Here is a 25,109-nt window from a genome sequence, read left to right on the forward strand (position 1 = left end):
TCGTCAACCCTCTAAATTAAAGCTAATGTCCTCGTGGAGCCTGTGCCATCTGATAAACATAAACCCCAGGTATGAATTCAACAAGTGCTCAGCAACCGGCCACCGTGGGCATCACCGCGTAACGTCCCGGGTGGATGACAGCAGAGAGGGTAATGCAGTCACTGCTTCTTGGAGATGGCAATCAAGAAAGACAGATCAACACACATCACTTGCAGAATGAACCATAATACAAAACCACATCTTGAGAAATGACACAGACTATACAGGACCCCAGTTCAGGTGAAGGAAAAGTCATAACTTTTTTATTCATAACTTTCATAACTTTCATAACTTTCTGATGAATAAAGAGTGAGCGGCAGAGAATGGTGGGACTATTTTGGGGGACAAGGAAAGAAAATGTTTTAGCAGTTTCGGGTTCAAAACATGCAGTACTTACTAAGGGCGTACCCTTGTAACGTCTCGTAGCCTCAATTTCCTCCTCTGCAAAGTGGGAATAAGTGACTCACGGGACTGCAAGGCAAACTATGAGACGATCTACATGGAGCGCCTGCTAACACAGCACCGAGCAAAGCATTTAGTGCAGAGTTAAAATGGAGGCTGCTGGGTGTATTCTGAAATTGCTCAGGATAATTTTTCCATCTCTATGCCCTATCAGAAAAGCTTCTTCTCTATCTCTTCCACGGTTGCCAAAAACCAAAGAAAGCTACATCTACCTGTGCCACAAATGCGGTCATCTCCACCCAGGTACACAGACCATTTATTAATACCACTTTCTGAAACCCACATGTACCCAGACTACTTGGCTCTAATTTCAAATTGTGACGAGTATCCTAAGTATTTGATAACTCAATCTACATTCACTGAAGTCATAATTTTTAATGTGATCAGAATAACTGACTTCAAACTGGTCTAATTCAAGAAGCTCTAACTTTAAAGTTGTAAAAATGCTTTTTGAAGGTGGCATTTGTACAAAAAAATCTGAGAAGACTGTTAAATATTCAATAATATTAAAAGGCAATTGCGACTCCTAACGTTCTGTTTGCTCTAGGCAAGGAAATGTCCGTCACAAGGAACAAATTAAAACACCACGGTCCCTGTGTTTTAAAACAACATGGTTTTAAACTCTCCTCATCATACTAACAGTATTTAAAAGATTATACACTGCACGTGTTAAGTCACTCGGACAGCTAATAATTAGAAATAAGTGAATTAAGAATCAGTATTAAAGTACACTGGCTTGTTTTTCAGGTAGAGCACACCAAGTAGACTGGAGAAAGCTGTGACCAAGATGAACTGCAGAAAAGGAATTTTTTTCCTAGTAACAACACCCATCCCTATATAGGCAACCTCTTCAGTCTAGTCTAGTAACACAACCCTGATCATCTAAGAGATGTGTTCAATTTCCCTAAGTCTTCTTGAAATCTAAAATAATAAAAAAAAAAGAGTAAGAAAAAAGTCTGATTTTTCCCAAAGATTGAAATCAAACACCCTTTAAGTATATAACTATTGCTACTACAAATATCACAGTAAATACATTTTTTAAAAGTACCATGGATAAAATTTCAAATAAGGTATAAGAACATTTGATCAATATTTTCATAAATATACTATGACCTAAGCCTTCAAAATGGCAAAAGATGCCCACCTTGAGTTCAGTTCCAGAAAATATTTTGTCACTCTAGAAAAATTATCTCTTCTACTTCCTCCAATCAGAAAACAACACATCAGCACCATTCTTCTCCTTCAGCTTTGGTGGTGGGAAAATTAAAAACCAAATTCACTAATTAGAGTTGTTTGTTCATTTCAGAGGCCTGAAGGCATCTTCTCCTTCTGCCTGCTTTAAATATTTGCTCTTCTATTTTACAATTAAGTATAATACTTTGTTTAACTTTTAACTATAAATTGCCTCAAGTCTCCTTGGAAGTAAGCAATGACAAAAATCTCAATTAATTCTCTCTTTTGGAAAATAAAATGATACTTTAAGCTTATAAAGAAAGACTAGCATGCTACCTAGTTCCTAAGTAAAGAAACCTTCAAAGAAGAGGCCTTAAGAGACGTGGAATTAAATGTTACAGCTGCAAGTGCACTATAATTACAAATTCTCATCGATTTTTATTAAGAGGTCAATCATCTGCTGATAGCCATGGAATGAGAGTTAACAGGGGTTGGTGCAAGGGTTTTGATGCCTGCTGGTCCTCCGCTAGTGAGCATGTTGTATGCCCAAGAGAAGGCTCTCCATGGCCCTAAAATACCACTCAGATATTTTTCTTATCAAACACCCATCTGAGTTTGAGAATATCTTTTTTATTCTATTTTTTTGGCACACATCGGTGGTAGCAGCCAGAGAGTTTAAGAATACCTTGAGATGAAGTGCAGACATCCCTCTAAAAGGCTATGACTCTACATCATTTGCAGCTTAGTATGAATCACTTTATTCACATAATCTTATGTCCTTTTTCCACTTAGCGGAGATTTTAGGAATACAAATTTTGCATAGAGTAGGTAGAGAAAGGGGAGTTAACAGTGATGAACATTTTAAAAGTCTAGAAAGAAGAGAGGAGAAAATGCAGTATAACAGAAAGGGAGTTAGAATGTATGAGAATGTTTCATTCCATAAAGTTTTGATTCAGGCCCAACATGCTCTCAAGTATGAAATACAGAAAGTACAGCGAGGAGGAAAATCTCCAAGAGAACTGAAGAGAACTGTACCTTAAGCCTGGCTGCTTCATTTATTGCTCTCCATCTACAGGCAATGAATAAATTTATCTACCCTAAAGGTATTCTAATCGTAATAATAAAAGCTACCTAGTATGTTGAATTTTCATATTACATGTACGTTGTAAAATTAAGTTTCTCCAATGTATAAAAAAGACTGAAAAGAAATAGACCAAAATATTGCATTTTTTCTTTAAGTGATATGAATTGGGGTGATTTCCCCCTCCTTTTATTTTTTCCCTTTTTCAGTTTTATATAACAAGATTATTTTACCTCCATGATCAAATAAACATAAACATTAATGAAAAGGAAATATATATTATTTAACAGCCTTAAATTGTGTCTGGTCTAACCCAGGGCATAGAGAAAAAGACAGACAGACAGACAGATAGGCATGTCAACTTTAATTACAATTTATTCCAATGTTTAGAATAGTAAACAGAAATATATACTTTATTCAAACATAATTTAAACTAAATATTCTCTATTAATTGAATTTATTTCTAACTGGCATTAGCTACAAAGGATGTTATCAAATGAAATATTTCTTAGCTTTTGATAACATGAGAAGCTGACAACTTACAATAATAAAATCAGTATCATATGTTAAATACAAAAATCTAACAGTTCTGGATTTAATATATTCCATAATATAAAAAGCAATCATTTCAGAAAAGAAACTGTTATTAAAAAGAAGAAAAGCTTTTGCCATATGGAACTTGGGTTACTCTGCCTTTTTCTGAAAAGATGTCTCAGCTTCATCTGATGGTTCATATTTTATCCTTTTCTTTGACTTACATGAACTTGAAGGTCACCCAGATAAAGTAAAACTTTATTCTTTTATGTTAACTTTTATTTGATTTGGAGTTAGTCAATCAAAACATTACTTGTTTGAAAATACAGACATGGAGAAATCTTTAACAAGAGATACGACAGAAATCAAAGGCTATTCCACAAAACAACCCTGCCGTTCATTCGCTGATTCATTCTTTCAACAAAAATATACTGACCGCCTTCCAAATGCCAAGCACTTAATTCGAAACACGGCGGGCGCGGTCCACAGTTTACCCAGAAACCACCCCGCTCTTTCCTACCATGAGGAAATACTGTGATTTGCTGAGGTAGCAAACACAGAGCTCTCGATTTCAGGGAGAGGAGATTGCCAGAGCCAGGGGAATAAATCATGATTAATCTAAACTTTAAAAAAAAATGTACGCCTCATGGCCACTGGCCACTCTAAGAATAAGCCGTGTGGCCCGGTTTTGGCTAATGACCTGTAAACAGGTGCACGCACTTCTCATTATTCATACATTCCATATTTGCAAATTCACTTATTCACTCACATTTATCTGTAACCCCGAAATCAACAGTCACAGCACGTCTGCAGTCAGTTGTGGACAGGAGAGCAAAGGCCAAAACTTTGTGTCGCCCAGTGTGTATGTTCCCGGCTCTCAGTCAGACCAGGCACTGCCTTCCCGGCTCTCGGTCAGACCAGGCACTGCCTTCCCGGCTCTCGGCCAGACCAGGCACTGCCTTCCCGGCTCTCACAGTGTAAACGTCCTTTTCACAGTCACTTAGTGCTCTGTTTTTCTCATTTTTCTCGATTTGACTGTCTAATATGGCCCCTAAGCACAGTACCACAGTGCTGTCTCGCGTCCCTAAGCACAAGAAGGTTGTAACATGCCTCAGAGAGAAAATACATGTGTCAGATAAGCTTCACTGAGGCATAAGTTGTGGTGCTGCTGACCCTGAGTTCAACGCTAATGAACCAACGATATATATTACATAAGGTGGCCGGGCATAGTGGGTCACGCCTATAATCCCAGCGGGAGTGGGAGGCCAAGGCTGGTGGATCACTGGAGGTCAGGAGTTCGAGACTAGCCTGGCCAACAGGGCGAAACCCCATCTCTACTGGCCGGACGCAGTGGCTCAGGCTCATGTCTGTTATCCCAGCAGTTTGGGGGGCCGAGGCGGGCGGATCACCTGAGGTCAGGAGTTCGATACCAGCCTGGCCAACATGGTGAAACCTCATCTCTACTAAAAATACAAAAATCAGCTGGGCGTGGTGCCTCGTGCCTGTAATTTCAGCTACTCGGGAGGCTGAGGCAAAAGAATTGCTTGAACCTAGAGGTGGAGCTTGCAGTGAGCCGAGATCACGTAGTTGCACTCCAGCCTAGGCGACAGAGCAAGACTCCATCTCGAAAATTAAAAAAAATAAAAGAAGGTGTCTTTTAAAAGAAACACATAATAAAACAAGGTTATGTACTGATCAGGTGACAAATATGTTGTGACTAGAGGCGTTCAGGAACCTAATCCTGTATAGCTGCTAGAAGCAAAGAATGGCTCAGTATTGGCTAAGTCAGTTTTCACAGTGACTTTATAAAACATAACTACTGGAAATAATAAAAATGAACTGCACGTCTAATGAGAGACTTTTTACCAATTCTCAACCTTCTCAGCACAAGACACACCATGAGAATAAATGCCACCACTCTGTTACATCAAACAGCCAACTTTCAATTTTTGGATGAGAAAAATAAGTTAACTATTTGCTTAAGCCACCACAGCGGAAGTGTATTCACAAAGATATAGCAAAATGGTGCTTCCTCCTTTTCAATAAATAGTACAGTGGTCCTGAAAGACCACAGCAAAGACGTTCTACATTCTAGAATACCAAGTCTTACGTATGCTGCTTATTTTCTAGTCAAATAGAATAGCGCCTGTTAACACTTATATTTCTGCCCTTGAAGATTAAGGTCAAAAGATCGGCAATAATGTGAATTAAAATCTAATTTTATTTTCTTTTTTTTTTGAGACAGAGTCTTGCTCTGTCACTCAGGCTGGAGTGCAGTGGCATGATCTCGGCTCACTGCAACCTCCGCCCCCTGGGTTCAGGCAATTCTCCTGTCTCAGTGTCCTGAGTAGCTGGGATTATAGGCGCCCGCCACCACGTCTGGCTAATTTTTGTATTTTTAGTGGAAACAGGGTTTCACCATGTTGGCCAGGCTGGTCTCAAGCTCCTGACCTCAAGTGATCCACCAGCCTCAGCCTCCCAAAGTGCTGGGATTACAGGCGTCAGCCATCACACTCGGCCTTAAAATCTAATTCTTAATAAAGTTTTGCACTTTATTATTAACTTAGAAATATGCCTAGCTTCTCAAAAAATTCTATTTTATTTGACACATGATAAAGGAATGTCTGGAAAATAGATACGGTCTGATTAAAATATAAATATGATGGTATAAATATTACAATATTACATATATACACACACACAGAGCTCACAATGTGTCTTACCATTCCATATTGATAGAACTTACCTTTTTTTCTTTTTTTTTTTGAGACGGAGTCTCGCTCTGTCGCCCAGGCTGGAGTGCAGTGGCCGGATCTCAGCTCACTGCAAGCTCCGCCTCCCGGGTTCCCGCCATTCTCCTGCCTCAGCCTCCCGAGTAGCTGGGACTACAGGCGCCCGCCACCGCGCCCGGCTAGTTTTTTGTATTTTTTAGTAGAGACGGGGTTTCACCAGGTTAGTCAGGATGGTCTCGATCTCCTGACCTCGTGATCCACCCGTCTCGGCCTCCCAAAGTGCTGGGATTACAGGCTTGAGCCACCGCGCCCGGCCGATAGAACTGATCTTATATTCATATTAATGGACATTAGTGTTGATAACAATGTTTTAAGCTATTATAAACAGAGAGGGTGCAGTAGCTTTGGGAGGCCAAATCCCAGCACTTTGGGAGGCCGAGATGAGCAGATCACTTGAGGTCAGGAGTTCGAGACCAGCCTGGCCGACATGGTGAAACCCCATATGTACTAAAAATACAAAAATTAGCCAGGCATGGTGACACACGCCTGTAATCCCAACTACTTGGGAGGCTGAGGCATGAAAATCACTTGAACCAAGGAGGGGAGGTTGCAGCGAGCCAAGATCACGCCACTACACTCCAGCCTGGGTGACAATGCGAGACTCTGTCTCAAAAAAAAAAAAAAAAAAAAAACTAAAAATAAATAAACTATTATAAACAACATTACAATGAACACATACTTGAACTGTGCACTTACATAATTCTTTCCAAAACTTTTTGGTCTCAGTCCTGACTTAAAAATTACTTAAGGATCTTAAAGAGGCTTTACTTAGTTCGACTGTTTCGATCAATATTTAATGTATTACAGATTAAAATTAAGATGTTAAAAAAAAATAATGTATTGGCTTGGAGTGGTGGCTTACGCCTGTAATCCCAGCACTTTGGGAGGCTGAGGCTGGTGGATCACCTGAGGTCAGGAGTTCGAGGCCAGCCTGATCAACATGGTGAAACCCCATTTCTACTAAAAATACAAAAATTAGCCAGGCATGGTGGCGTGCATCTGCAATCCCAGCTACTCAGGACGTTGGGGCAGGAGAATCACTTGAATCTGAGAGGTGGAGGTTGCAGTGAGCCGAGACCGCGCCATTGCACTCCAGCCTAGGCAACAGAGGCTTGATCTCAAAATAATAATAATAATAATGTATTAATTCATTTAAAAATAAGAATCCTATTACATATCAACATATTTTAATTAAAGATAACTATATTTTTCAAAACAAAAATAAGTTAGTGAGGAGAATGGTAATGTTTTACTTTTTTGATAATCCTTTTAATGTCTGGCTTAATAGAAAGCAGCTAGTTTTTTTTATGTTTCTTCATTCAATCTACTGCAGTGTAGCTTCTGGAAAATCCACAGTATACTCATGAGGTAATGAGAATTAAAAAGGGAAATAATTCTTTTTTTTTTTTTTTTTTTTTTTTGAGATGGAGTTTCACTCTTGTTGCCCAGGCTGGAGTGCAGTGGCGCGATCTCAGCTCACCGCAAACTCCACCTCCTGGGCTCAAGCAACTCTCCTGCCTCAGCCTCCGGAGTAGCTGGGAGTACAGGCACCCGCCACCACACCTGGCTAATTTTGTATTTTTAGTGGAGATGGGGTTTCTCCATGTTGGTCAGGCTAGTCTTGAACTCCCGACCTCAGGTGATCCACCTGTCTTGGCCTCCCAAAGTGCTGAGATTACAGGCATGAGCCACCACGCCCAGCCATAATTCTGAATTATCATGAAAATAGTTTTCACATAAATCCCTGAAAGGCCCACGGCTACTTCCAGAGGTCTCCGGACTCCACTCTCATTCCATTTCTTTAAAGTATGTATTCCTAGAAGTAAAACTGCTGAGTTGTAAGAAAGCACAACTTGAACAGTTTTGCATATTGACAAACAGGCCTCCAAGGCAGTTGGAGGAACTGACACTCCCACAGCCGCATAATGAGATCTACCTTAAATCTGTATCTTATCACGTCTTGACATTCTGCCGGTCTGATGGGTGTAAAATGTTATCTCAATGTGCTTTCCCTTGTTATTCACCACCCATGATTTCTCTTTTATCAACTGCCTGTTCATAGCATTTGCACACTTTTTACTGAGTTTTCTTAGTGAATTTAATCCTTTGCTGAGTACATGTTTTACAAACTCATTTCTCACAGACTGTGTCTGTATTTCACAACTAGGCACTATGAAAGAATATAATACTGTAATTAAATAACTTACACTAGTGCCACATGGCCCGGAATTAAAATTTAGTTGACCATTATGATAGTTAATAATGAATGTCAACTTGATTGGATTGAAGGACTGATCCTGGGTGTGTCTGTGAGGGTGTTGCCAAAGGAGATGAGCATTTGAGTCAGCGGGCTGGGAAAGGCAGACCCCCCTCAATCTGGGTGGGCACAATCTAATCAGCTGCCAGCGCAGCTACAATATAAGCAGGCAGAAAAATGGAAAAAGAGAGACTGGCCGAGCCTCCAGCCTACATCTTTCTCCCATGCAATGTGTCCTGCCCTTGAACATCAGACTCCAAGTTCTTCAGTTTTGCCACTCAGACTGGCTCTCTTTGTTCCTCAGCCTGCAGACGGCCTATTGTGGGACCTTGTGATTGTGAGTTAATACTTAATAGACTCCCCTTCATATATATATATAATATATATAATATATACACTTAATAAACTCCCCTTTATATATATTATATATATAAACTCTCCTTTATATATATTATATATATACTTAAACTCCTCTTTATATATATTGTATATAATATATAATATATATACTTAATAAACTCCCCTTTTTATTTTTTTTATATATATATATATATATTCCATTACTTCTGTCCCTCTAGAGAACCCTAACACAACCATTTAGCAACTGTGTAATACTAAGCAATTTAATCTCTTGAAATCACTGAACTAAAATGATAATAAATAATAATACTAACATTACATGGGTGTAATAAGAACAAAACTTTTAAAAGCTTAGTATCGGCCGGGCGCGGTGGCTCAAGCCTGTAATCCCAGCACTTTGGGAGGCCGAGACGGGCGGATCACAAGGTCAGGAGATCGAGACCATCCTGGCTAACTCGGTGAAACTCCGTCTCTACTAAAAGTACAAAAAACTAGCCGGGCGAGGTGGTGGCGCCTGTAGTCCCAGCTACTCGGGAGGCTGAGGCAGGAGAATGGCGTAAACCCAGGAGGCGGAGCTTGTAGTGAGCTGAGTTAGCACCACTGCACTCCAGCCTGGGTGACAGAGCAAAGACTCCGTCTCAAAAAAAAAAAAAAAAAAAAAAAAAAAAAAGCTTAGTATGGTTCTTGGCTCAAAGGAGTGCTCAGTAACTATTACTCATTATCATCACAGTTTTATTATTAAGATTTTTACACTGCAAACTTTCAAAAGATGTTTCTAGATATCATTTGAAATATCTTAGTACTAACAGATTAAACAATATTTATATATTAAACAGTTTAGCCATTCTAGAAATTCAAAATTTTATAAAGCTTTGAATGTTTATAACCACTGGGATATTTTTCCTAGTTATTTTCAGGTCCTTCATATATCTAACAATGAAAAATTACTGAATCAAAGTAAAGTAACAGTTGAAGTAAAAGTTATTCACTGAAATAATCATGGGTATAGCAAATGGTAACTACTTCTTAGCCTGAAAGTAACCAAATATGAATATAACAACAATGAACCTAATGTTTCTGGAAAAATCATTAATCAACCTGACTTTTAAAAGTTTTGAAAAGGCCGGGTGTGGTGGCTCACGCCTGTAATCCCAGCACTGTGGGGGGCCAAGGCAGGCGGATCACTTAAGGCCAGGGGTTCAAGACCAGCCTGGACGACATGGTGAAACCTCATCTCTGCTGAAAATACAAAAATCAGTCAGGCATGGTGACACACACCTGTAATCCCAGCTACTCAAGAGGCTGAGGCAGAAGAATCGCTTGAACCTGGGAGGTAGAGGTTGCAGTGAGTCAAGACCACACGACTGCACTCCAGCCTGGGCGACGGAGCAAGATTCTGTCGAAGAAAGAAAAAAGAAGAAAGGAAGAAAGGGAAGAAAGGAAGAAAGAAAGAAAGAAGAAAGAGAGAGAGAGAGAGAGAGAGAGAGAAGAGAAAAGAAAGAAAGAAAGAAAGAAAGAAAGAAAGAAAAGAAAGAAAGAAAGAAAGAAAGAAAGAAAGAAAGAAAAAAGAAAGAAAAGAAAGAAAGAAGAAAGAAAGAAAGAGAAAAGAAAGAAAGAAAGAAAGAGAGGGAGGGAGGGAGGGAGGGAAGAGAGGAGGGAGGGAGGGAGGAAAGAAAGAAAGAAAGAAAGAAAGAAAGAAAGAAAGAAAGAAAGAAAGAAAGAAAGAAAGAAAGAAGAAAGGAAAGAAAGAAAGGAAAGAAAGAAAGGAAAGAAAGAAAGAAAGAAAGAAAGAAAGAAAGAAAGAAAGAAAGAAAGAAAGAGAGAAAATGAAAAGTTCTGAAAAGTCAACATCCATACCCAAATAGATGGAAAACTTCTATACATTTTTCTCTTATCTCAGAAAAAGATTCAGAGATAAAACAGTGCATTAAATACTTTTATTTTTCTATCTGGATGATAAGGAAGGCTGAGAAAATCTTACTGCATCAACTTCCTCCTCTCCTATACACATTAGGCTAATATTAAGAGTTTTCAATACAGGAGAAAAAACATAATTAACTCTTTTCAGGTAAAGTAACCCATTTCACTAAAAAGCAATCTCCCTGTTTATAGCTCATTTATAATAATCCTCAGACATGGAAATTTGTAACTGATCAACCTTGACTAAACTAAAATATTCCCAATGGCAATAAACTATAACATCTATTTCCCCCTAGAGAAAATGAGAACGAAAACAATTTTTGAAATGTCATTACTTGAATGCTTTTTAAAAATTGTGATATTTTAAATGGAAAATGTTAATTATCTTTTAAAGGCCTTCTTTTGAATGCCATATCCTTTCTATTGTTGCTGTTCTTTCATTACTGGTCCCATAAACACACTAAGAGTCTTCTTGTATCATGGCTCTGGTAGGTTCTGGATATACAAGGATCAATAAGACAGTTCCTGTTTTCAAAGACTGTTGATGCTACAACAGAAGCGGAATAGCAGGAGCAGCAATAACGCTGACCAAGCACCTATGATGTGATGTCAGGTTCTGTGTAGATACCTGTAACATGGTAGTTGTTGAGAAGTAGGAATCTTGAAATTGAGATATCTGAAGTAACAGTTACTGTCCTGGGGGATGGCTACGGGTCTAGCCATGGGTTCTTGTCCTAGGCTATGGCCGTGAGAAGAGGTAGCTAGGGTAAGGTAAAAGCAAAGAGAACTGGAAGTGGGGACAAGGAGCCCAGGTGTCAGGTGGATGCTCAATTCACTAAGAATGATGCTGTCACTAACGATAAAGAAAGAAAAAGTGGGCCATGAATGTTACGGAATAACTGGAAGGTGAGGTAATGGGAAGTAGAATGACAAATGCTTCAGAGGAGCTGGTAATTTTGAGGAAGAGGAAAAATGGTGTAAAAGGATGAAGAGGAGCAAAACAGACACTCCCTGACTCTCCAGGCCTCTAGTCGTAAAGGACTTACATCTCACTGGCCAGAACTCAGTCACATGGCCCCGTCTAGAAAGTTGGAACATTCAATTCTTTAGCTGGGCTTACTGCCACCTCAAATAAAACTGAAGTTCTTTTATTAAAGAAGAAGCGCCCAGCAAATACTTGCCAGATAACCAGCAGTTTCCCCATAAAAAAAGAAAACAGAACCTATTATTATACCTGACATTATTTTAACAGGTATAAATGATAACCTTGGGACGGCACTGAAGTGATTAAAGGCACTACCTGGTGAGAAACACAGGGGAACACAGACCAAGTTTATTAATGCTTTTGTGTAAAGTTGCATACATAACCTGCAATCTGAAGATGTTCTCATACCATGAAGGAAGACCAATGAACTCAGGCTGACTGGTAAATGTACTGGAGGCAACAAGGACTTCCTCAGAGGAGTGAGCACCTCCAGTACCTCTTTATATCCCCATCCGTGTCTCCCACAGTGCCCTGCATGTTTTATACAGTGAATAAATATTTGCAAAAGGAACAAATGTGTTTACATATGGATGTACTTTCAACCAGGCCTTCAAGACCAACAATTGTTGACACCTTCAGAAGAAAATCAAAGCAGCCCCTGCAGCCTCAGACCCCTCCAGCTGTCACCTATGGGATCCAGCCTCCAGGCCAACCACAGGTTCCAGGCCAGCTCCTGTGGCCCCAGACCCCTCCAGCTGGCACCTATGGGATCCAGCCTCCAGGCCCACCACAGGTTCCAGGCCAGCTCCTGTAGCCCTAAGATTCAGATTGGAACCCACAGATTCCGCCTCCAGGCCCAGTCCAGCACCATGTCAGCCCCTACAACTCCAGGTTCCAGGCTCACTAGAATGCCAGGTCAGCCCTCACAGCCCTAGAGTCCAGGCCAGCACCCATGGACCCATGCTCCAGCAAACCCAGGACCCATGCCCACTCCACAGACTCAGAGTCCAGGCCTGCCTCAGTAAACTCAGCACCCACAGGCTTAGGCACCAGGCTAGCATCTGTGAACCCAGGCTCCAGACCAAGCCCCGTGGACCCAGGCTCACCGCAGCACCAGGCCAATCCTAGGCTCTAGGCTGGTCCCTGTGACCCCAGACTCTAAAAGACCCAGGATCCAAGCCCATTCCAGCAGACCCAGGGTCCAAGACCACCCTGGTCGACCCTAGTGCCAGGTTGCCCCACAGATCCCGGCCCTAGGATTGCCCCTATGGACCCAAGATCCAGACAGCTCCCCACAGGTCCAAGGCCCAGGTCTCTTCCTGCATACTCAAGCTCCAGGCTCACCCCAGCACCAGGCTAACCCCCATGGACTCAAACTCAAGGCCCATCCACACGGACCCAGGCACCCAGACAATCCTAGTGCCAGGCTGGCCCCCACAGACTCAGGCTCAAGGCCCACTCCAGGGCCAGGCTGGCCAGACTTCAGGCCAGCCCCTACAGACACCTGCTCCAGGCTCGCACCCATGAGTTCAGTCAACAGACTCACCCAGTGGACCTCACCACCAGGCTTCCCTCATGGACCTAGAGTCTAGTCCTTCCCCAGCAAACCCAAGATCCAGACCTGTCCCATTGGGCCCAGGATCCAGACCCACCCCCATGGACCCAGGTCCCAGGCCCACCCACCTATTCACCCAGGCACAAGGCTAGCCTGCTCAAGAAGGTGAGTTGGTCCTCCTCCCCTCAGGAGGCAGAAAGAAGGCAAATTACCTTACAGGCATGAGAGACACCAAAGGAATCATCAACTTGGCCTGTTTACACAGCAAGATCTACCAGCCGGGAGAGCATTTGAATGACTGTTGGGGATGGGTAGATCAGAGATCTCAATATTCACTAAAAAGAATCTTTCTGAGAACATTCTCCTCCCAAAAGGGCAGAAGGCCACAACTACTGAAACAAGAAGCCTGACTTCATTTCAGAGACTGACTCCACCCCAGACCAATGAATCAGAATCTACATCTTAATCAAATGTCTAGGTGATTCATATTGCACTAAAGGTAGAAAAGCACTGGTCTAATATATAACAACAACAACAAAAAGCCATATCTGAAATGGAAGTATAGACAATTATTTTGGATAGGAAACCTCTTTGGTTTAAAAATATATTATCCTTTAAACTGTAGGCAGCAAGAGGTAATACATAAAAGTTGTTATGATGCTTTTTGGAAGATGATCAAAATATCAAGATGGGGTCAGGCACAGTGGCTCACGCCTGTAATCCCAGCACTTTGAGAGGCCAAGGTGGGTTGATCACTTGAGGTCAGGAGTTTGAGACCAGCCTGGCCAATATCGCAAAATCCCATCTCTACTAAAAATACAAAAATTAGCCAGGCATGGTGGCTTGCGCCTGCAGTCCCAGTCATTTGGGAGGCTGAGGCAGGAGAATCACTTGAACCTACAAGGCGGAGGTTGCAGTGAGCCAAGATCGCGCCACTACACTCCAGCCTGGGTGACAGAGTGAGACTCTGTCTCAAAAAAAAAAAAAAATCAAGATGGTTTACCCCTGCTCTATACACTCAGACACACACTCAGAATACACTCAGACACACACATACACACCCACATATATAATATTACGTTTCATCAAACTGGGACAAAGAGAAACTAATCAAGAGAAGTACAGCATTGTAATCAGTCTAATTACTTAACAAGTTGAAAATTAAACATTGGTACTCATTTTTTTACATAAATTTTTTAAACCTGGAAAAAGAATGTCTAATTTATGTCACCAACATGAAACTTCAAATGTGAAATATCTAAGGTTTTAGTAAATCATGCAATATAGAGTAATAATTATTGGTAAAGGATAGGAATATAGCCAAAGAATAGTAGGTATTAAAAGTACTCAGACTAAAAGAGAAGTACGAACGTACTACCAGGTACGCAAGACAGATTCATGATCAGGGGAAAAGCAGGCAAGAATAAAGGCCAAAGTGAGTCACCAAGTTCTGAAAGTAGTACACAGTGCTCTCAGGACCACAGACAGCATATGCCAAACACTTATTATTTTCCTAATAACCTGTTACTCCTAAAAACTTTAAACTGGTTTTTAAGGTCACGTTTCCCCTCAGTGGAGCAATTTTGAAAGAAAGTGAGAAGTAAAAATAGTAAACGCTTTTAAAACATGTTTCAAAGCGGATTTTCCAAAATACATCTGTCTTTCCCAAAAGACAGCTGCCAATACAGTCTGGCATCCCTGAATGTTTAAACTTACAGATAAACTATGTAAGTCACAATGGAGTCCTCCACTCACTAGGTGACTATTTCACCGTTCTATTTAGCGGTTTCCTCATGTGTTCTTTACGTAGCCCCCTTCAACTAAGGATGGGTCCATGTCTCTATCAGTACCTGGTACAGGAGCAAGCACATAACACGTGCTCTACAAGTACGTAGTGGATGAATGAGGGATTCAGATAGCTCAATTTAATGGCAAGATTTATAAGAAAGACCACATAGGTTCATACAAAAACTGCCATCCCCACAGCCAACGCTCATTTCACACTGAGTACTTTGCAAATGTTTTATCACTGATCATAGGAGAAAACGACTAAGAATAGTAGCAAAAACTTGAAGCTTAATATTATCATCTGAATATACAAAACAGCACTACTAAAAGGCATTTCGGGCTCATCAAAGGACAAACCATTCAACCGAATGGGTACAAAACAGATGACCTTTCAGTACAACCCCAGAAGGATCTCTGGACACACACCCCAGCTGTTGGTCCACAACTGCCAAGCGTAAGCATCTCGTTGTGCTTATCTTTCCTCTTGCCCTTTTGCCCATGCATTTGCTTGGTTAATCTACCAAAGTTAACAAATACCTACTTTCAGCAAAACGCTGCTCCTTTTTCTTAGGCCAGAATAAATGCCAACATGTTGGTTTCTCCTGCCATGTTACATACATTACAAGCTTGCTAGCTTTCACTCTATTATTGACAGCTTCAATACATGAAGAGGAAGTGCAAGATAAAGCAGAAACATTTATAGTCAAGGGAAACACAAAGGCATTACATCAAATTAAAAGAGATGGAATGGTGAGTCTGATTAGAGTCAGAGAGTAGACACCTGTGGGGGCTACAGACATTTAATAGGATAACCTGATAAAGAAGGTGGTGTCAAAAGATACAGGTTGTCGTAGACAAGACAAATATTTAAAAAAAAAAAAAAAAAAAAAAAAAAAGAGGACGGAAAATGGAATGACTCACTTTCACTATATATGTATCTCAAATGAAGTATTTTCTTCTGGGTAAAGTAGAAAATAAAATGTATCTATTTTGGAGCAATATTATAATATGGAAGCTGAGAGATCATTATCCTTCAGATATCTTTTTCTGTCAGGCTAAATAATGTGTTTCTTCATCTTTCTCTAAAATCAGGTCTCATAAACCTTCAAAGTTTCCATTTCATGTATAGTTTGAGACTAAATTTAGAAAAATCAGGTCCCATAATGTTCTAAACAGAGACGGACACACACAAAAAAAGAAAATGTAACCATTGAACAAAATAAGATTATATTTAGAAACAGAATTTTTTTTTTTTTTTTTTTTTTTAGACAGAGTCTCACTCTGTCGCCCAGGCTGGAGTGCAGTAGCACGATCTCGGCTCACTGCAAGCTCCACCTCCCGGGTTCAAGCGATTTTCCTGCCTCAGCCTCCCGAGAAGCTGGATTACAGGTGCGTGCCACCATGCCCAACTAACTTTTGTATTCTTAGTAGAAACTAGGTTTCACCATGTTGGCCAGGCTGGTCATACCTGCTGTGTGGTATGACCTGCCTCAAGTGATCTGCCCACCTCGGCCACCTAAAGTGCTGAGATTACAGGTGTGAGTCACTGCACCTGACCTAAAAATAGAAATTTTATGTATATATGTCAATAAAAGTATCACAACTACTGTCCTTAAAAAGCCTAGGTTTGGAATAGAAATTATAATGGAAAACATACTGTAACAGCTCAGTAAAAGATAACTAAGGTAGTTCATTGATTCTCCTATTTACTATCTGTCAAAAGACATTATTTGTAGTAGCTGAATTGAGCTGATTTTCTTCATACCTCAGAAATATTTCACCCATGGGACATTACATAATATTCTCTAGGACTTACACAGTGATAAATACCTGACAAAATTTATAATAAAGAAATCTTTCATTCATACATAAATAAAAAATGAAACAAATTAAAATCATGCAGGATAAAGCTTAGGTACTTTCTGCCTGAGAATTTTACTGGATAAAATCTTATAAAACTGGGTTTCTCTTATGTGCTCAAATGTTGAAAATTTATCTTTTGTCTCCAGGATGTCCTTCACACTGAATTTAATTGGTAAATTATTTAAACTATGTGCATAACACAATACTTACTTGAAAATAGATCTGAGTTAATGATGGGCATGTAACATTTGAGACACAGAACTACATGTGAATTTTAAGTATTAGGAATAAATTGAAATACTTAGGATATGCCCATTTCCTAAGTATACTTAGGATACACACATTTCCTAAGTATTTCCATTTATTCCTAATACTTAAAATTCACATGGCACTAGGGGCTTTTAAAGTATTTTATAAACATTAAGAACTTAAAGACTTACTGCATTTCTGCTTCCACCTCAAATCTCTGTATAGTGCATTAAGTCATATTGCAAGGAGAGAAAGGACCCACCTTCTGTAACTTAAAATTAACACTAGAAACGTTTCCAGTAAAGGAAATAAAAAGAATTATCTGAGTGAAAGAATTCAGTGAAGAACCCTGTATAAATAGTACTGCCCTCCAAACTGTGCATCATATTGTCTATGAACTAGAAATAAAATGGACATGGACCATCAAAAGTGGGAATTGTGTAGAGCAGTGCTTTTCAAACAAATCACTTTGTGTAAAACAGACACAATCACTAAAAGTGCAGATTCTCACTCAGTAGGTCTGAAAGTGGGGCTTTTCCGCACTTGTAACAAGCTTCCAGGTGGTGCTGATGCCTCCTGTCCATGGGCCGTACTTTGAGTAGGAAAGCAGTAGAATACATCCATCTGTTTTCTTTTTTTCCCCCACTCTGTCGCCCAGGCTGGAGTGAGTGGCGCGATCTCGGCTCACTGCAAACTACGCCTCTCGGGTTCACACCATTCTCCTGCCTCAGCCTCCCGAGTAGCTGGGACTACAGGCGCCCGCCACCATGCCCGGCTAATTTTTTGTATTTTTAGTAGAGACGGGGTTTCACCGTGTTAGCCAGGATGGTCTCGATCTCCTGACCTTGTGATCCACCCGTCTCGGCCTCCCAAAGTGCTGGGACTACAGGCGCCCGCCACCGCGCCCGGCTAATTTTTTGTATTTTTAGTATAGATGGGGTTTCACCATGTTAGCCAGGATGGTCTCGATCTCCTGACCTTGTGATCCGCCTGCCTCGACCTCCCTACGTGCTGGGATTACAGGCGTGAGCCCCCGCGCCCAGCCTAGAACACATACATCTTATCTGGAGGTGCGACAGCCCAGTGCCAAAAGACCACCAGTTAGGTTTATTGGCTTGCTACAGCAAAAGGAGAATGCGTACTCTAGGAAACTGGGCATTTTTGAAAAGGGGAGTTAAAATGAACTTGTTACAGAGTTTGTGTTTTCTGCTGGGTGATATGGGAGAAGGTAAAGAAAACAGAAGTCTGTTCTGAATTCAATGTTGTCAGGAACCAAAGATTACTAGTAGACTAAACATTTTAATAATTTTTATCCAGGGAGCAGGAGGAACAAAGAGAGGCTAGAGTTGATTAAAAAAAAAAAAGCAATTGTCAGCCAGGTGCAGTGGCTCATGCCTGTAATCCCAGCACTTTTGGGAGGCTGTGGCAGGAAGATTGCTTGAGGCCAGATGTTCCAGACCATCCTGGCCAATACAGTGAGATTTCACCTCTGTTATTTTTCAATTGTTAAAAAAAAAAAAGCAATTGTCAGTCACTCATGTTACTGAGGAGCCGATATAAGAACTGAGACTGACCCAGGAACAGCAGACTATGTTTTACCTCTTGCTCTGTACGGGCAATATGACGATGAAAGAAAGGGTGGGAGAAACGGACCACTCATTACGTAGTTTACCCCTCCCGCCGTGTATGATGTGAATCCGTGTATGATGTGAATCCTATGTTATACATTATAGGATTGGTATACAATCCTGTTATACAATGTTATACTTCCTGATATCAAAAAAAAAAACCTTTTTGTGCACAAAATATGAAAAAGGGACTACACAATAAACAAGAGTCTTCGAGGTATAGGCCAGTACATTAATATACTTTGGGGAACTACCTATGTTATATGACTCATGAAAAACCCACAAGAAAAGCAGATAAGAGAGAATACAGCAAGCAGACTGCTTTGCACAGCGGTAAAGGGCAGTGCTCAGAAATACTATTAAGAAATAATATTACCATTTAGAAGCTTCCTTTAAATGAAAACAACTGTGAATAAATATCCCTTCTAACCACTGCATGAGGCAACGTACTTAGCATATGGTATACAGTATGGGCTTTAGACATGGACTGAGAATCTTGGCTTCACACTTAATATTTATAGGGCTGAGGACAACTTAGTTAACTTTTCTAGCTTCAGACTTCTCATCTCTAACATGGAGGTAACACTGTTAACTTTGTTTTAAGGAGTAAATAAAATAAAATATGCAAAGCATTTAATGTATTAAGTACCTCACAGTTGGCCCTCAATAGCATTTAAAGGGAACACGGTACCAAACCAGATTCAAAATGCCAGTTTAACATTTATTCATTCCACAGATATTTGTTACCATGTGCCAGGCATTGTGTTTAGAAAGAAATGTAATATTTTAAAAGCACCTGGCTTCCTGGAGTTTACAGTCTAGCATAAAGACAGTTAATCTGACAATAGAAAGCACAGGATGTCACCAGAACACAGAGCAGAGAGACCTAAAGCAGAGCAGCAGTGTGAGGCAGGGAAGGCTCCTTGGAGGAAGAGAACCTGAAGGAAAAGAGTTCTGAAGGACTTCTAGTTACAGCTATGTGGAGAAGTCAGTAATTCGTTGCTATATAAAACAACTATAAAATTGGGAAAAAATTATATTAAAAATAACATTTCAGAGCACCGAAAATAGACCAAAGTGAGAACAAATTAAAAAGCATTCATTCTCGAAAATCACCTAGAGGTTGAAGTTAGTTTCTAGGGGACCTCCTTGCCTCAGGCTGCTTCTATCCTACACTCAGCTGTGGTGGTGAAAACTATAGTTTGACAAACTTGGGGCTGTCTGCAAAAGCCAGTATCTTTGCTACCAGAAGAGGCAGATCTGATGTAGGATGGGGGGCAAACTCCAGGTATTTACCAGCTAAAGTAGCATATGTGGTGGGAGACAAAAAGGGAAAACCATACCTTTGCTCCCTAATGCGATAGTCCAAGCTGGGGGCAAGCGGCAGGAGGAGCCCTTGAGCCCAGGAGTTCACAGCTGCAGTGAGCTATGATCATGTCACTGCACTCCAGCCTGGGTGACAGAGCAAGATTCTGTCTCCAAAAAACAACAACAACAAAAAAACCAAGCAAACTCTCTAAGAAGGAATACTGGAAATTGTTGATATGTAGGTAAATATAAAAGCCTGTACACTATATACTGTATTTTTAATTTCCTTATAAATCCTAAGATTGGCCTAAGATAAAAACCATTGTTCAGTGTATAACATATATAGATGGACAGTACGTGACAAAAATAGCACAGTGTAGGGTGCAGGGGGCAATGAAGCTATATGGGAACAAAGTTCCCATACTTCACTAGATCAAGTAACTGTAAAACTTTCAGATTATGATATGTTCAAGATTCATCCTGTAATCCTTAAAGCAATGCTATCCAACAGAAATATGAGAACCATAAATATAAGTCACATATATAATTTTTAATTTTCTAGTAATATTTTATAGGTTTTTTAAACATGAAACTTTAATAATATATTTTATTTAATCCAATATATCCAAAGTATTATGACAACATATAATCAATATGAAGATTATGAATACTTTACATTCCCTATTAAGTCACTGAAATCTGATTTATATTTCACTTTAGTACACATAAATTCAGACTAGCCACATTTCAAGCGCACAACAGCCACATGTAGCTAGTGGCTACTGCAGTGGGCAGTACAGGACTACAGCAAACACTAAAAAAAAAAAAAAAAAAGAAAAAGGATGACTTTTTAAAAAATCAACAGATGAATTAAAATGGTACACTCCAAAAATATTTAACACAAATGTAATAGACGAACAGAGGAAAACAAAAAAGACATGAAATCTACAGAAAGCAAAAGTCAAAATGGCAGACATAAACCCAACCATATCAAAAATTATATTAAACATGAATGTACCAAACATTCACATCAAAAGGAAGAGACCATCAGACTGGAGTTTTAAAAGCAAGATTCAGCTGGGTGCAATGGCTCATGTCTATAATTTCAACACTTTGGGAGGTCAAAGTGAGAGGATCACTTGAGGCCAGGAGTTCAAGACCAGCCTGGGCAACTAAGCAAGACTCTAACTCTGAGAAGAAAAAAAAAAAAAGGGCACAGTGGCATGCACCTGGAGTCCTAGTTACATGGGAGGCTTAAGTAGGAGAACTGCTTGAGTCCAGGAGATAGGGGTTACAGTGAGCTCTGATTGCACCACTGCACTCCAACCTAAGAAACAAAGCAAGACCTTATCTTGAAGGAGGGGAAGGGAAGGGGAAGGGAGGGGAGGGGAGGAGAGGGGGAGAGAAGGAAGGAAGGAAGGAAGGAAGGAAGGAAGGAAGGAAGGAAGGAAGGAAGGAAGGAGAGAGAAGAAAAAAGAAAGAGCGAGAGAGGAAGAAAGAAGGAGAGGAGAGGAGAGGAAGAAAGGAGAGAGGGCGAGACAGAGGAAGGGAGAGAGGGAAAGAGGAGGGGGAAGGAAAAGAGAACAAAAAATGCAAGACTCGACTATATTCTGTCTATAGGAGATATATACTAAATTCAAAGATACAAACAAATTCAAAACAAAACAAACCAGTAACCATAAGAATGCTGCAGTGACAATATTAATATCAAACAAAAAATGCTTTAAGTCACAAATATTACTAGAGACAAGGAGGGACATTTGATAATGGAAAGTAACACATTTCATAGTGAAAAGCTAAATATGTAAAAAGGAGAAGAATTTTCTGAGCATTAAAGGCCCAGAAGTAAGAGAGGTGCTTTCCTATTTGGTACCGCCCTCTCCAGCTGTTCATATCATATTCCCAGCTCCTATCAGCACTAGGCATGGCAGCAGTCCTATAATTCTCATCTTACCCTGAACATTCAATGTCTTCAAATTCCTATGCCTTTGAACATACCCTTGCACTATCCATAACACTGACCTCAATATTTGCATCAGAAACTCCCACTCATCCTTCAGGTTTCAGCTTATCAACCAACCCTTCTCTGAATACTTCACCAAAGCCTGCAAATACCTACAATAAAGCACCCATTGCTCTCCAACTATCACTTGAATTTCCCTCCAGACTTTCATCCCTTTTTTTTTCCAGTTTGCAGTATCAGGTTCTATCACAAAACATGACACATAATAGGCATTCAGTAAATGCTTGCTAAATGAAGGATAAATGAACAAACGAACAATTGAACACATGTAGGATGGACCAAGGTTAGTGAAAATGGGAGCTGAAGATTTTTTTCACAACTCACATCAGAGGAATTAAAATAGAGTGACCAGGAAGCACTAAACACATGAAAGAATTACTTTAAGCGGTAATAACGATAATAATAACCAACATTAGAGGAATATTTACTGTGTGTCAGGTACTGTGCTAAGCTAAATATTTCACATATATTAATTATTTCAACCCCCATAATAACTCCATTATGAAGAGACTACTTTTGAGGGGTTTTTTAGACACAAGGTCTCACCCTCTTGCCCAGGCTGGAGTGTGGTAGTTCACTGCAGTCTCAATCTCCTATGCTCAAGCCATCCTCCCAGCTTCACCTCTCGAGCAGCTGGGACTACAAGAACACACCACCACATCCAGCTAATTTTTTACTTTCTGTAGAGATGCGGTCTCACTGTGTTGCCCAGGTTGGCCTCGAACTCCAGGCCTCAAGTCATCCTCCCACCTTCACCTTCAAAAGCGCTGGGATTATAGGTGTGAGCCCACCACGTCTGGCCTTAAAGGCACCAGTATTTAGAGATGGGTCAACAGCAAAAGAAAAAAAAAAAGTCAATTAGAATAAAGAAACATTTCACTCAAAGAAGATATACAAATAGTCAATAAGCATATAAAACGATGTTCAATGTCATTAATCATTATGGAAATACAAATCAAAACCACAAAGATAGGCGACTTCAAACACACTAGAAAGCTATAGTTAAAAAAAAAACAGAAAAACGAGTATTGGCAAAAATGAGAAGAAAGAACCCTCATACTTGCTGGTGGGAATGTAAAATGGTGTAGGAAACATTTTACATGGTTGTCCTACTAGTATCATTACTAGATGATGTAGTATCCTACATCATCGTGTAGGAAACATTTCACATAGAAAACAATTTGGTAGTTCCTTAAATACTGAGTAATTATATAATCCATATAATGAGAACAAGTTTTCTTTTAGGAAGAAGGAAAATGTTCTAAAATAGGTGATGGCTAAACAACTCTGAGACTACGTTAAAAAAAAAAAAACACAGAGCTATACAATTTAAATGAGTGAAGTATATGAGATGTGAATTATATCTCAATGAAGTTCTTTTTTAAAAAAGCTAACTTAAAAAATTTTAAGCTTGACCATTATAATATAGTTACTCAGTGGCAAAACCAGAATTTGAACCAAGGCTGCCTGCTCCTGTGCTCAGGATTCCTACATACATCACAAAATTACTAAGAGAAGTATCATAATTAGCTCATCTTCAAAAGAGACTTCATCTATTTATCTCAACCAAAGCAATACATTTTAATATAAGCATTTTGTCTACTGACATAATATTTTTCAAAAAGTTAAACAGCATGATAAATTTATAATATTAACTAAAATTACAGGCTAGGCATAGAATTGCCTAGTGGCTCATACCTATAATCTTGGCACTTTGAGAGACCAAAGTAGGAGGTCTGTTTGAACCCAGGAGTTTGGGACCAGCCTGAGCAACATAGTGTGACCCCCATCTCTTAAAAAAAAAAAAAATTTAATTAGCTAGGCATGGTGGCAGGCACCTGTTATCCCAGGCACTTGGGAGGCTGAGGTAGGAGGATTGCTTGACCCTGGGAGGTGAGGCTGCAGTGTGCCGAGATTGCACCACTGCACTCCAGCCTGTGCAAGAGAGCAAGACCCTGGCTTTAGGAAAAAATCTAAAAACAATTGTCTTATTTCTAGTTCTGAACTACTTTCTATGCTTTGGTGACATCTATGGTTAAAATTGAAAACTACTATGGCTAGAAAGAAGCAAAGGATTTTTCCATATGGATTCCATCTTTCTTAGCTTTGCTTTTATTTCACAGAAACATAAAGTAAGGAAAATCTAGTCAGTTAAATTACTCCTCTCTGGTGTCACATCCTAATAAATAACTGTTATCCTTATGTCCTTCAAGGAAGAAATGATACTAGTAGGACAACCATGTATGTTTTTTGATTACTCTTATCAGTACTTAAAATATTAGGCAAACTAACTCATATATAGCACAGCTATGTAGTATGTATAACTGATAAAACCCAAGATCTCTAACATGTTTGAATGTAAGTATCAATTTCCTTTAAGAATATAATTCAAACAGCTGTTTCTGACGAATATACACTGTGAGAGAACTCCTATGTACCTCCTTGCCATAATGAAAGGAAGTTTAACCCCACAGTACACAAACCTCACTGCACAGACAAGATCCTGACGTCAGAACACCAATACTGAGGGGCGTACAATGTAAACGTGCAGCAGTAATCTATGGCAGAGGCCAAACTTTAATCATTTCCACCAACCTTTAGAATTCTGCTTTGGATTTCACTGGAACACAGGCTTTTGACAGAGAAACCAGAATATTCCAAAACAACAAGTTACCAGTATCAGGCTCTTAAGAGTAATTCCTATTGTTGTAAAGAGACTGAACAACGAACATCGCAGCAGTCAACTCCCAAACTTAGCTACGCTTTATTATATAAGAGGCTCCCGAACTCAGCTATGCTTTATTATGTAAGAGAGGCTCCCGCCGGGCGCGGTGGCTCAGGCCTGTCATCCCAGCACTTTGGGGGGCCAAGGCGGGCGGATCACGAGGTCAGGAGATCGAGACCATCCTGGCTAACACGGCGAAATCCCGTCTCTACTAAAAACACACACACAAAAAAAATTAGCCGGGCGAGGTGGCGGCGCCTGTGGTCCCAGCTACTCGGGAGGCTGAGGCAGGAGAATGGCGGGAACCCGGGGGGCGGAGCTTGCAGTGAGCCAAGATGGTACCACTCACTCCAGCCTGGAGGACAGA

General features: G+C 40.2%; 1 protein-coding gene across 4 annotated transcripts in view; it reads right to left on the reverse strand.

Annotated features, from left to right (window-relative positions):
• The window catches only part of SMYD3 (SET and MYND domain containing 3), a 758,748-nt gene that overhangs the window by 626,064 nt on the left and 107,575 nt on the right, over positions 1-25,109 (reverse strand). The window contains exon 1 of one of the 4 annotated variants that reach the window (XM_050771877.1): positions 4,059-5,526. The exons of the other annotated variants lie outside the window; for them this stretch is intronic. Coding sequence (XP_050627834.1) covers positions 4,059-4,060 — 2 coding nt within the window. The 5' untranslated portion in view covers positions 4,061-5,526. Of the gene's footprint in view, positions 1-4,058; positions 5,527-25,109 lie in introns of those variants that run through there. 4 annotated transcript variants of the gene reach the window in all.

This window comes from Macaca thibetana, chromosome 1 (genome assembly GCF_024542745.1).
Source record: "Macaca thibetana thibetana isolate TM-01 chromosome 1, ASM2454274v1, whole genome shotgun sequence".
Taxonomy (NCBI): Eukaryota; Metazoa; Chordata; class Mammalia; order Primates; family Cercopithecidae; genus Macaca; species Macaca thibetana.